General features: G+C 32.6%; 2 protein-coding genes across 2 annotated transcripts; one reads left to right on the forward strand and one right to left on the reverse strand.

The window, feature by feature from the left end:
* The first annotated feature begins 2183 nt into the window (after positions 1 to 2183).
* On the forward strand, positions 2184 to 6276 carry LOC145636227 (potassium transporter 5-like). The gene is made up of 8 exons (XM_081687727.1): positions 2184 to 2267; positions 2879 to 3104; positions 3611 to 3868; positions 3990 to 4040; positions 4375 to 4635; positions 4755 to 4922; positions 5006 to 5260; positions 5360 to 6276. The coding sequence occupies exons 1-8, from the start codon at positions 2184 to 2186 to the stop codon at positions 6274 to 6276; spliced, it is 2220 nt and encodes a 739-aa protein (XP_081543853.1).
* A 599-nt stretch (positions 6277 to 6875) lies between these two features.
* LOC145635551 (auxin-responsive protein IAA27-like) lies at positions 6876 to 10591 on the reverse strand. Its single transcript, XM_081686857.1, has 5 exons — positions 10009 to 10591; positions 8272 to 8504; positions 7587 to 7701; positions 7345 to 7406; positions 6876 to 7252 (listed from the first exon to the last, which is right to left on the reverse strand). Exons 1-5 carry the CDS (start codon positions 10422 to 10424, stop codon positions 7230 to 7232), a joined length of 849 nt encoding a protein of 282 aa, XP_081542983.1. The 5' UTR covers positions 10425 to 10591; the 3' UTR covers positions 6876 to 7229.
* Between the last annotated feature and the right edge of the window lie 1498 nt (positions 10592 to 12089).

The raw sequence follows: 12089 nt of genomic DNA on the forward strand, positions 1-12089 counted from the left end.
ACCGGCTTACAACTTGCACGGATTTCATTAACTCAAGCATACTACGAACATTTATGACAACATATAATGATCATATATGGTTCTAAACGGCATTATAAGACCCCGAGATGTATCTCCTAAAATATCAAGACTTTTCTACACTGGGCCCCAAAATCTCCAAAATTTTTCAAATAATGTGGATATTAGCCTTCAATTTTGGAATTTTTTGACTTTATTTCGCCCGGAAACAAAAATTACCGAAATGTTTACCATGGTCGCTAATACATTCCCGGAGTCCAATTGGGTGTGTGGAACCATCCAATTTGTTGTTAAACGGTCAATTTACCGGTTTACAACTTGCACCGATTTCATTAATGACTCAAACCCGAAAATGACATGACCTGATTAATTATTGACTTGAACCGAACCAGGCTCGAACCCGAGAATTACCCTAACCCGTTTTAACCCTGAAAACCTAAATTAAACCCGACCTATTGTTCACTCGACCCAAATGTACCCTACCTGTTATTAACCGGATCTAAACTCGACCCAAACCCGATAAGAAGTATGACCCGACTCAAGCATGACCCAACCCAAATCCGACCCGCATAGGTTATGGAATTAATCCGAATTGACCCGACCTGATTTGACCCGACCCGCTCTTACCCGGCCCATACCCGACCCGTTTATCTGAATTGACAGCTCTAAATTCAATCATGAATCACTACTTTTAACACAATTTTATTTTCTTTTTGATTGATTTAATTTACTTTTCATACGGAGCTATTTTTTCTTTACTTTCAAACCAAGTTCACAAAAACTTACTACGTATTTTTAATAATTTCTAATCAAAGACACTGAAAATTTTTGTTATCAAAAGTTGCTACTTAATGACTATTAATGTCTTCACTTAAAATATCAAAAGTCATGTATAAAGAGTTGCACCATTGGGCATTACCTACTACTCGTATAATGTTATTTTCCTTTACTTTTAGCTAACACACGAAATTGATTCTTAATTCTCATTAAAGAGTTGATTCGCATTGGAATCTCAAAATCTAGTTTTGACTTATTTTAGAAAAAATAAAAATTAATAATTTAAATTAGTTTATACTCCGTAATTTGTATAACATAAGTTCAGATAAAATAAGCAATAAGGGATAAGAGCTAAGTTACCTAAATTCAAAGATACATTCATGATGTGTTTCATTAAACTAATTTTTACTTATATAAACTTATCTTACCATATCTTATCTTATTTGAGTTTACATGAACTTATTTTAGTTTCAAAACTTATTATATTTATTCAGCTTGAATAAGGACCTGTTCTCATAGATTGAACTCAGCTGAACTGAACTGAGCTGAGCTGAGCTGAACTGAACTGCAATGAATATTTTATAAGCAATTGAAATTAGGAACTGAACTGAAAATAAACATATGAAAAAGGCCTAAGTGAAACTAATGTGAACTCAAATAAATTGTAAAACTAGTTAAATCCAGGTAAGTGATTTTTTTTTTTTTTTTTTTTTTTTTTTTTTTTTTTGAGGGATCCAAATAAGTGAAATTAAGAATGTGAAACAAATTAAAAACACGGCATTATTTGTATGATCTCCTTCACATCATTATTTCCATATTTGTTATTTTTTTTTTTATGATTTATCTCCTCTAAAAGACAAATACATAGTATCCTTCTGAATCACTATGATTTATTGATTTTGTCCCTAATAAAGACTGATTATTACTCTCATTTATTTATTCTTTCAAAAAAAAAAAATCTCTCATTTATTTATATATATGATCCTTTCCCAATTTGGAATTGAAGAAATAAACATTCACACGGAATAATTGATTTATGATCAATGAATTTTACTTCCTATAATATATACTTTATACAAGTATTTAATACTCATACTATTCAATTGAATTTGCATATACTGTTTTATGAGTTAAAAATAATATAATACATTAAAAAAATTAATAAAATAAAACCTTAAAAAACAACTTGTTTCTCAAGTGCTAAGGACACAGATAGTACGCGGGCTCCTGAGTTTGAGGAACCTTAATGCTATCTCATTTATCTCACTTTCCTAGATTAAACCTACATTTTCTCAAACTCTTTATATATATATATATAACTATCAACCTTTTCTCAAATTTTCCAAACCAAAAATAAAAACAAACAAAAAAGTCTCAGAAATTAGCAAATGGGTGAAAGAAAAATCAATCGTTATGACTCTCTTGATGTCGAATCTGCTAAAGTTAAAGGCAATCATGCTCATGCTGCTAAGGTTAGTCCATTTCCAAAAAAAATCACATTAATCTTATTAGGTTCGTGTCAATTCTATCTGCCATTCTGATAAATGGATGCACCGTACACCTAATTTTCGCTTCTATATGCATGCTCGTTTGGTAAAACTTGAATTCTAGTAAAGTGCTTGATTATTATGGTTTATTTTTGAATTATTTTTCAAGAGAAATTGTCAATAATCAAAAGAATTCTCTCAATATATTTCTTTCATCCCGTTCCATAAAATTGCACCATTTTTTTTTTGTTCGTGACTTCCAATTTTCTGTTTTTTTTTTTTTTTTTTTTTTTTTTTTTTTTTTTTTTTTTGGGGGGGGGGGGGGGGCGACGGGGGGGGAGGGAATTTTAATAGTATATGATTATAAATATCTTCAATTGTATTTTATATATTCAAAATTATAAAAAGTTAATATTTTTAAAATAACGCTTTTAAATGAAAAATGGTGCAATTATATAGTAACGGATGTATTAATTTCCATCACATGAAATGCTTAATGAAATGATACGGGGTATTTTTTTTTATTTTTATTTTTTTTTGTATGCACATTTAATTGGGAAATCAATTAATTAATTTTGGTTGGTTTATTAAATTAGGATGCAAGTTGGGGAGTGATATTGACTTTGGCATTCCAAAGTATTGGAGTAGTTTTTGGAGACCTTGGAACATCACCATTGTACGTGTATTCGAGCACGTTTCCTAATGGGGTTAAACATAGAGAAGACATTGTTGGAGTTCTTTCTCTCATCTATTATACACTTACTTTGATGCCCGTTGTCAAATATGTCTTCATCGTCTTAAAGGCTAATGACAATGGCAATGGTATGTTTATATTTCTATGTGAGAGAGAATAAATTACGTATTGCCTCATGTAAAAGGTTTTTCTATTTTCGTAATTTTTTTTACATGAGGTAATATGTAATTTCGTAATTGAAGTATGAACAATGTTTCGTAGTTGTAAATAAAGAATATTCTCTCCATCTCAGGGAATATTCTTTTATTATAGCTATACTTTGTGTATTATTGTGGTGCATTTATTATCAGTTTATCACTCTTGATTGGTTTCTAAATTAATTTGTAACCTTTTTAATTACTCAGTATTTGTTACCTTATTCATTTTCTTAATTTGATACTCCGTACCTTGCAATAGGACCCGACTCACTTGAGTAGGCCATGGACCCCTAAAGGCCCAATTTGACACTAAAAATTAGGCCAAGTTTGTAAAAAAGTTAAAAGTTAGTCATATGTTTTTAATATTATTGTTGCACTCCATTTACAATCAAATTTGATTTCGTCTTTGATACTTTATTAACTTTTATGGGAAATAGGTGGAACTTTTGCGTTATATTCTCTATTATGCCGAAAGGTGAAAGTTGGTTTGTTACCAAATCAACAAAAGGAAGATCGGGAAGTAGCATATTATGAAAATCATCAATCATCAAATAATAGAGAAAGAAGGGGATTGTCTTCCAAGGTTCAAAACTCCTTAGAAAATAGTTCATTTGCCAAATACACTCTCTTATTTGCCACACTTCTTGCTGTTTCACTTGTTATTGGAGATGGTGTTTTTACTCCTTGTATGTCAGGTAATACTTTTTTTTTTTTTTTTTGGCTAATTAAGTTCTTTATTTAATTTTTGGGTACCATATTATTTTCTTTTATTTGGAACTAATAAAGTTCTTCATATTGACATGAATTTGATGACAGTTTTATCTGCTATTGGAGGGATCAAAGGAGCTTCACCTGCTTTAACTGATAGTAAGTGTTAATGATTCCCTTTTTTTTTTTTTTTTTTTTTTTTTTAATTCTTGTAATATTGATACTACGTACAAGTTACAACTATATAAAATGTTGTTATTGTACATTTGTGTAATAGTTGTTTAATGTACTTCCAACTTATTTTAACTATTGATAAAATGGGTTGAAATTAGGTCAAGTAAATTATCCATGATCGAGCAATGCATGCATTGCATATGAACCATTGGAATCTCTACAATTCTTGAACATTAGTGTCTACGTAGTACATGATTATATTGGTAGTGAAAATACAAAATTATTTGTACCTCCATAATTATAATTTTTTCTCTTGCAGAAATGGTTGTTTGGATGTCAATTGTCATCTTAATCTTCCTCTTCATGATGCAAAGATTTGGAACTGATAAAGTCGGATATAGTTTCGCTCCTATTCTTACCCTTTGGTTTATATTCAATGGTGTTGTTGGCATCTACAATTTCATCAAACACGATCCATTAGTTATTAGGGCCGTAAATCCATGGGAATTCATTCAATACTTCAAGAGGAATGGCAAAGATGGTTGGTCCTCTCTTGGCGGTATCATCCTCTGTATCACCGGTAACTATTTCTCCTGTTTTTCCTTATGGAAATTTTTTCCGGCCATTCTAAAATAGTAACATACTACGTATGTATGAAGTTGTTGATGTAACATATGTATGATGCAACATCTAATGCAGGAACTGAAGCATTATTTGCTGATCTTGGACATTTTTCAGTTCGATCAATCCAAATTAGTATGACTGCAATTGTATACCCTGCTATTATCTTGCAGTATACTGGTCAAGCATCTTACCTTAGCAATCATTCATGGGATGTTGGAAACGCTTTCTACAAATCAGTACCAGGTAACAAACTATCAACAAATTATGTTGAAAATGCATGGAGTGACATAATTTTTGCTTTAACATTTTGGATTTTATTTTTACAGCTCCATTATACTGGCCGATGTTTGTCGTGGCAGTCTTGGCTGCAATCATAGCTAGCCAAGCAATGATATCGGCGACTTTCTCTATCATCCATCAATCTCTGGCTCTAGGATGCTTTCCTCGGGTCAAAGTTGTACACACATCGGCCAAATTTGAAGGCCAAGTTTATATACCAGAACTCAACTATCTGCTCATGTTTGCATGTATTTTTGTTACACTTGGATTTGGAACTAGCACAAATATTGGCAATGCTTACGGTAAGCTACATTCCTTGGTATAACTAGCTAGTAATTCGAAGTTTATTTTATTTCTTTTAGTAAACAACTTGATTGTGTTAATCCTTCTATGTACTACAGGAATCGCGGTTGTCTTTGCAGAGGCTATAACCTCGTCATTTATGATTCTTGTTATGATACTTGTATGGAAGACGCATATAATACTTGTGCTTTTGTATGCCTGCTGCATTTTGTCCGTTGAGTTGGTTTACTTGAGCGCGGTTTTCTCCAAGTTTGTTCATGGGGGATATCTTCCAATAGTATTTGCTTTAGTATTAATGACCATGATGTTCACATGGAATTATGCCTATAGGAAGACTTACTATTATGAGCTCGACAACAAGGTTTCAACTGAGAAACTCAGAGAAATAGTTGATCAGGCTAATTTGTGTCGTGTTCCGGGCTTGGCTATCTTCTACTCACAGCTTGTCCATGGCATCCCACCCATCTTTGCATGCTACTTGGGGAATGTGAATGCCTTACACTCTGTCCTTGTTTTTACGACTATTAAGTCGTTGCATATCAGCAAGGTACCACAAGAGGAACGGTTTCTCTTCCGAAGGGTGGATCCAAAGGCTCTTTTGTTTCGGTGTGTGGTTAGATATGGTTACACAGATATTCATGATGATGCAGAAGGGTTTGAGAGGTTATTGATCACAAAATTGGTTGAGTTCATCAGAATATACGAAAAGACAAATGAAGAGAAAACCCTTGCACATAATAATAATGAAGATTTAATACAGAGTGACGTATGTAATGAAGAATTGGCAGAAGAGATTGAACAAGAAGTAGAGATGGTTCAAAAGGCAGCAAATCTTGGGGTGGTTCATATGATGAGTGAAAGCGAAGTGATTGCGAAAAAAGATTCGAATGTTGTAAAGAAGCTTGCAATCAACTATGGATACAGCTTCTTGAAGAGGAATGTGAGGCGAAGTGATGAGGTATTTAACATACCTCGTGCTCGGTTACTAAAAGTTGGGATGACATATGAGCTCTAGCAAGCTTGAGGTTATTTGTAAACTACCCATCTCAAATCAGCTATTTCTTTAGGGTAGATGTTACTGATGTTGTTTAAGTTTTGATTATTGACACATTTGGTATTTGAGAGGGTTTATGCCAAGTTCAATGCTAAACATGAATGCAATTTCTTACCAAGGCTCCTTGCTAAATTATGTAGCATTTTCAATTTTGAAACCTCTCAAAGGTCTTTGTGATCAGTCCACAAACCTACACACATATAAACACTTGCGCATTTAGTCCACAAATCCACAATCCTGCCTTTAATAATGTCACATTTAACAATCGAATTATGCTGTTTCAACAATGATAATAATAAGAATAATATCAAACAAATAAAACCATGTTACTTTTAATCATTATCCTTGAACTTCATTCACAAAACTTCAAGCACATAATTATAGTTTAAAATGTTAATCTTATACTAATATTTATAAAATTTATTATAAAAGTGTATATTTTGACACTATAATAATCAAGTTTAGTGAGTTTTAATATCAAAATCAAGCATGACTTTCTTCCACAGAATACATAGGTAGAATATGTTTAGATAGGGGAGAAAATTTACCGAACCAGAGAATTCTTCAAACATACAATTTTACATAAACGCATGAAATGATCTTTTACAAACTGAGCTCAAGCGAGTTCAAGCTAATGTCGACAGTCTACTACCATAGCTGAGAGCCAATAGCAAATAGCAAGAGCATGCATACCAGTCCTAATTTCACTCAGATCAACTATATAGCAAAGACATTCATTATAATTGATACATGCTTGGGTTGTCTGCTGTTTATAACATACATTCTGCAACAACAACCTGTCACAATTCAAAGGAGCTTCTGAATTGACCATCCTCGAGCTACATCAGAAGGTTCCAGGGGAAAGACAGTCAAAATTTCCTTGAGACATCACTGGTAAAGAGACTCGGGCAAAATCATTCCTCGCTAGCTCTTGATGCTGCAAGAAACAGACAATTATTCAGAAAATCTGCACGTTGGGTGACCAGATCAAAGGAAGATAATTAAAAGTTATAGTCATTTTAGTGTTACCTAGCCCAACTGCATCTGAACTCTTCATGATCCTCAGTCTTCTACAGGTTTCCAAAAACATACTGCAAGATGTACAATTGAATAATTGATGCTCGAATGATTTTCACAGATTTAAAAGAAAAGACAGGAAAAAATAAAGTTTTCGTGAATCATGAATATAATATGAGTCGTCCTTTCCAAAAGATGCATATATAAGTATGAAGACTATCGAAGATGCCTCTAAGGAGAGTGTATATACTTACTTCCATGGAACATCACCAACTAGCATCCAGTCACCATCCTTGTCTTCATAGGTAAGAACATATTCAGAATGCCGAAGATTATCCATTAATCTACCCTTACTAAAATCAACTTGACCTATGCAAATCATACACATTTTTATGTAAGGACTGTGAAAGGGATAACCGGATAAGAGAAAAATAACTAACTTGAGGGGCATGGAAGAATAGAACAATGTTCAAGTACATAAAACAACAAACTAGCGACAAGCCTACAACCCTTCTTTCTTATGTTAGAGAATCAGATGCTGCATTGATCTATTAGCTAATGCATTAAACCAAATGAAGTCAAATTAAAATTAGTTCAATATTAGACTACATTGCTGATAGTCAATTCTATCTAAAGTACTATGAAAGATATAGTGAGCTTAAATATACTGTATGAAATTCAGCCAACAAAGTTGAGCTCTAATCAGCAGAGTAAGAGAATGAGAGATCATTAAGAAGAACCTTAACGCTTACCCTAAATTTGGCATCATATATTTTTGAAATGATCTTTCAATCAAAGAGAAGAACAATAAAGTCTTTTAAAAAGTATTCTGTGCTAGCTAGCCTGTGGAAAAACAACACTGGGATATGGATGGTTGCCACTTTAAGCAGCAATCTGGATGCAGATTTATAGAAAGAAATAACAGCATAAATATCTTACCCACTGTAAAGCCACTGAACATCTTCTCAAGGGCTGAGGACAGTTCAACATAACCTCCATAGGTTCCAAGATTGATTTTCCTTAGGTAGGGGGCGCCATCCATACTGACCTTTACAAAGAGGCACCCTGATTCCGACTTGGAATCTTTGTTGCTTTCATTGGTTTTTGGTGTGTTGATGGCCATGGAATTCTTCCGAAATGATCTAATTGGTGGCCATCCTACAACCTGTGCCCTGTTATTCACAGACATGCATAGTTTATATTACAGATTTCACAAAATAGTCAACAAAATGTAACATCAGAACTTCAGAAGTCATTGGTCTTGAGAGCAATACTCACAGCCAGCCGGACGTCCCAAAAGTTAATGTTGAGATAAGAATATGAATGAAAACATCTAAATAATGACAAAGAAGGGAATACATATGCATAAAAGACACAAGTAAGCTACAATGATGTTATTTTCTCTTCCTTTATACCTAACATAACCTTCCCAGTAAGCTTGTTACAATCTCAATCCAACAAAGTCCGTTATCAATCATATCATCAATAATTGTCATCTCTGGCTGATTACAAGTACATTATCATCAATGATACTCTATTCTTTTTCTTTCAAAGTAATACACAAATCACCTTTCATAGAATTAGCAAAACTTTCTCCTACTTTATGCTATCCTTAGTTAAAGTAGCTCCTTCGCTGTGCTATTTCCTATTTGAGAAAGGTTTTCATGAAAAATTTTCTACAATTCATTAAACTATATGTCCAATGTGTTAGCATGACTAAGATCAGCTGGGTGAAACTATATTTTTTTTAGAAAAAACTTAACCCGAGTTGAGCACCTATGCAAAAACTTCTTAAGAATTTTTTTTCAGGAAAAAATTAACCCGAGTTGAGCATAATATTATCACTATGTCTACTTAATCATCTTACATTACTACTCCCTCAATTCCTTAAATAACAGGCCCCGTTTGCGAGCTTTAACCATAACTTTCCGACTTCATAGTTAAAAGTATAGTTCTTTAGAATAATGATCAATACCATATTACCATAGCTTCGCATAACTCAACACATATTTTGACAAGTAATAGTCAAATTTGAATAACAACCAGCAAAATCAAAGGTGACTTATTGTTTAAGAACAAGGTATGCCTAAGTATGTTATACACAAGTCAATGAAAAAAAAATGAAGTACAGAGTACATATCAATTGTCAGCACGAGCTAATCCCATTTTACATGAGTTACCTATGAGGCTATGATATCTGTTACAGTATGTTAATTGAAAGCATAATTTGATTGGCTAGTTATGGCACATGCCAGTCATCGATTGGCTTGATTTATTCACCTGATGAAATCTACCGCTAAAAGTTAAAGATTCATACACCAAACAAACTGAACATGTAATGTTACAATTTCCAATTTTCCTCAATTAATTAATTAGCACTTCAAACAAGATCATGACAACAAATTTCAGATTTTAATTTTATAATTTTGTCCAACATCATCAACATACAACAAGTTGACAACATATCTAACCAAAAAAGAAAAACATTTTCCAAGTAAAAAAACAAGAAATAAAGGTCTTGTATACGACACCAACATGTCGTCTTTTTGTGAACTACACTTCTACATGTAGACTACACTTCTACATGTAGTATACAATACACCCGTTGTATTCGAAAACACAAGACAATTCATAAGAACAAAAAAAAAGATAATTAGGAGGAAGAAAGTGAATTACTTTGAAGAAGCAAGAACAGAGTTGGCTGGCTGCACAGAAACAGGGGAATTCTGCAACTTCTTTTCCTCATTCTTCACAGAATTATTATCAGATCCGCCATTTTCAGATGAACCCCAGTTGTTAGAAGCTCCATTAATGGCATCAGAAAAACCCCTTTTAGCCCCAGATACTAAACTGTTAAATTTAGCAACTTTGTAGTTGAAATCATCACCTTTTTTATCATTATCATCATCACCATTTTCAGAGGATTGTGAGCCTGGTAATCCAAGCCTTAATTCAGTGGCCTTAAAGTTGAGAATTTTGGTGTTATTTTTGTCAGAAAAAGCTGAGTTTTTGGATTTTTCAGAGGTTTGATCTTCAATTGAAGAAACCGCTGATAAACCTATGTAATCATGTTCTTCAAACACCCTTGACATTAATTTAAAACTCAAAACGTTGTTTTATCTAATAAAATATAATTTGGGGGATTTTCAATGTTTCAGAGAATGAAGAAAGAGAGGAGGAGAGAGAAAATTTGGAATGCAGAAATGAGAGAAATTTGTCTGTGTTGTATCATATTTTTGCAGTAAGAGTGTAGCAACTAGCAGGGGTGTTTGTAGTTGTATTTTAACTTTTTTGTTTTTTTCTTCATCCTTTTTTTTCAAAAAAAAATATATGAATAATAATTACAACTTTTGGCATCTTCTTTTCTTAATTCCAATTTTGGATGAATTCGAATAATTTTAGCTTTGGGGTACCCTTTTTCCAAAATTGTCTTAAAAGACCATTTTAAAGGACCAACCCAAAATATTAGAATTATTTTTAAAAAAGAATTAAAAGTATTATTCCAAAAAAATAAATTAAAAAAATTATTGATTGTCCATTAATAAAGATATTGATAACCAATGAGGTTATTGACGCACTAATAAAAATAATGAAGTTACAAGGTGTTTAGTCCTTCTGTTCACCTTTAAAAAAAAAAAAAAAAAGTCTTACAACTAATTAGAGCTGATCAAATCCAATCAGATGTAGATATATATGAATATCAGGGATAATTAGGTATAATAAAGTCAAATAAGTTCAGATGAAGAAAATACACCCTTAATTAGTATTGGTTTGATGAGAGTAATGATTAAACATAAGTACATAACACTATATTTATAGTATATATTTTTTCTATTATCACGTCTAATAAGTTTATCATAACCTAATATCTTTGAGAAAACATGTTAAGAGAAAAGGGGTGGTGAACTGGTGGTTAGTAAATTTGTCCAAAGATAAAAATTTACTTTGTAAACCATAACTCCTACAGTGTTTTTTTTAACACAAATAAAAGAGGTACTTAAATTTGTCCTACAGTTGCATGAGTTACAAATTTACAAAAAAGAATATGCCTTTTCTCATAATTAAAGGTAAATAAAAAAAATATATACTAACAAACCAACTGTGCAAAAAATAGAACAATTTCGAAAAGTAAGAATATCTAGCAGATCAAGGGCCCAACCCAAAAATGTGGGCCCACAAAAGAAAATACTGTACTTTCAAAAATGGGTCCTATAAATGGGGTTAGTGTCCTCGAGCAGTGCCCCAAAAAGGGATTTGTGGGCCAGACCACTCTTGACCCATTTTTTAGGGGTGTCTTCTTCGCTATCTTTCTCTTCCCTACATTTTTTGTTTGGCCAAGCTCAACTATCCTAGATGTGTGGGCCCCTACCTAATATAAAGTGAGTTCCACATGTCATTGGATAAGTTAGCTTCATTAAAGCTAATATAGTACATTAAAATTGTTAATCACACAAGTGATACAACAATTTCTTTAATAGTTGTCACATGATCTAAACCACTCTTTATACAAGAAATGCAATAATTTGATTTGTTTTTGGTGTATATTATGCTTTGTACATCGTGTTACTATGAAAATCAATAGCCAAGTCTTGTAACTAGGTGGTAGCAAAGGCCAAAGGATAGCTAGTTTGTCAACAGTATCATTCAAGATGTATCGGTCAATGGTTTGGAACTTTGGATGCTATCCTCTTTCTTGGGCACCTCATGAAGAAAATGCTTTATAGGAAAAGAAAAAAGCTAGACTCTTAGACAGAGAA

The sequence above is a fragment of the Chenopodium album genome, chromosome 6, assembly GCF_948465745.1.
Source record: "Chenopodium album chromosome 6, dcCheAlbu1.1, whole genome shotgun sequence".
NCBI classification, from domain to species: domain Eukaryota; kingdom Viridiplantae; phylum Streptophyta; class Magnoliopsida; order Caryophyllales; family Amaranthaceae; genus Chenopodium; species Chenopodium album.

What these genes read in the sequence shown, in the direction of transcription:
- LOC145636227 (XM_081687727.1), top strand. Translation starts at nt 2,184, where the DNA reads ATGGGTGAAAGAAAAATCAATCGTTATGACTCTCTTGATGTCGAATCT. An exon ending in ATCATGCTCATGCTGCTAAG is followed by an intron (nt 2,268 to 2,878) that starts GTTAGTCCATTT and finishes TTATTAAATTAG; the next exon opens with GATGCAAGTTGGGGAGTGAT. An exon ending in TTCACCTGCTTTAACTGATA is followed by an intron (nt 4,041 to 4,374) that starts GTAAGTGTTAAT and finishes TTTCTCTTGCAG; the next exon opens with AAATGGTTGTTTGGATGTCA.
- LOC145635551 (XM_081686857.1), bottom strand. Translation starts at nt 10,424, where the DNA reads ATGTCAAGGGTGTTTGAAGAACATGATTACATAGGTTTATCAGCGGTT. An exon ending in TCTGTTCTTGCTTCTTCAAA is followed by an intron (nt 8,505 to 10,008) that starts GTAATTCACTTT and finishes TGTGAATAACAG; the next exon opens with GGCACAGGTTGTAGGATGGC. An exon ending in GTTGGTGATGTTCCATGGAA is followed by an intron (nt 7,407 to 7,586) that starts GTAAGTATATAC and finishes TACATCTTGCAG; the next exon opens with TATGTTTTTGGAAACCTGTA.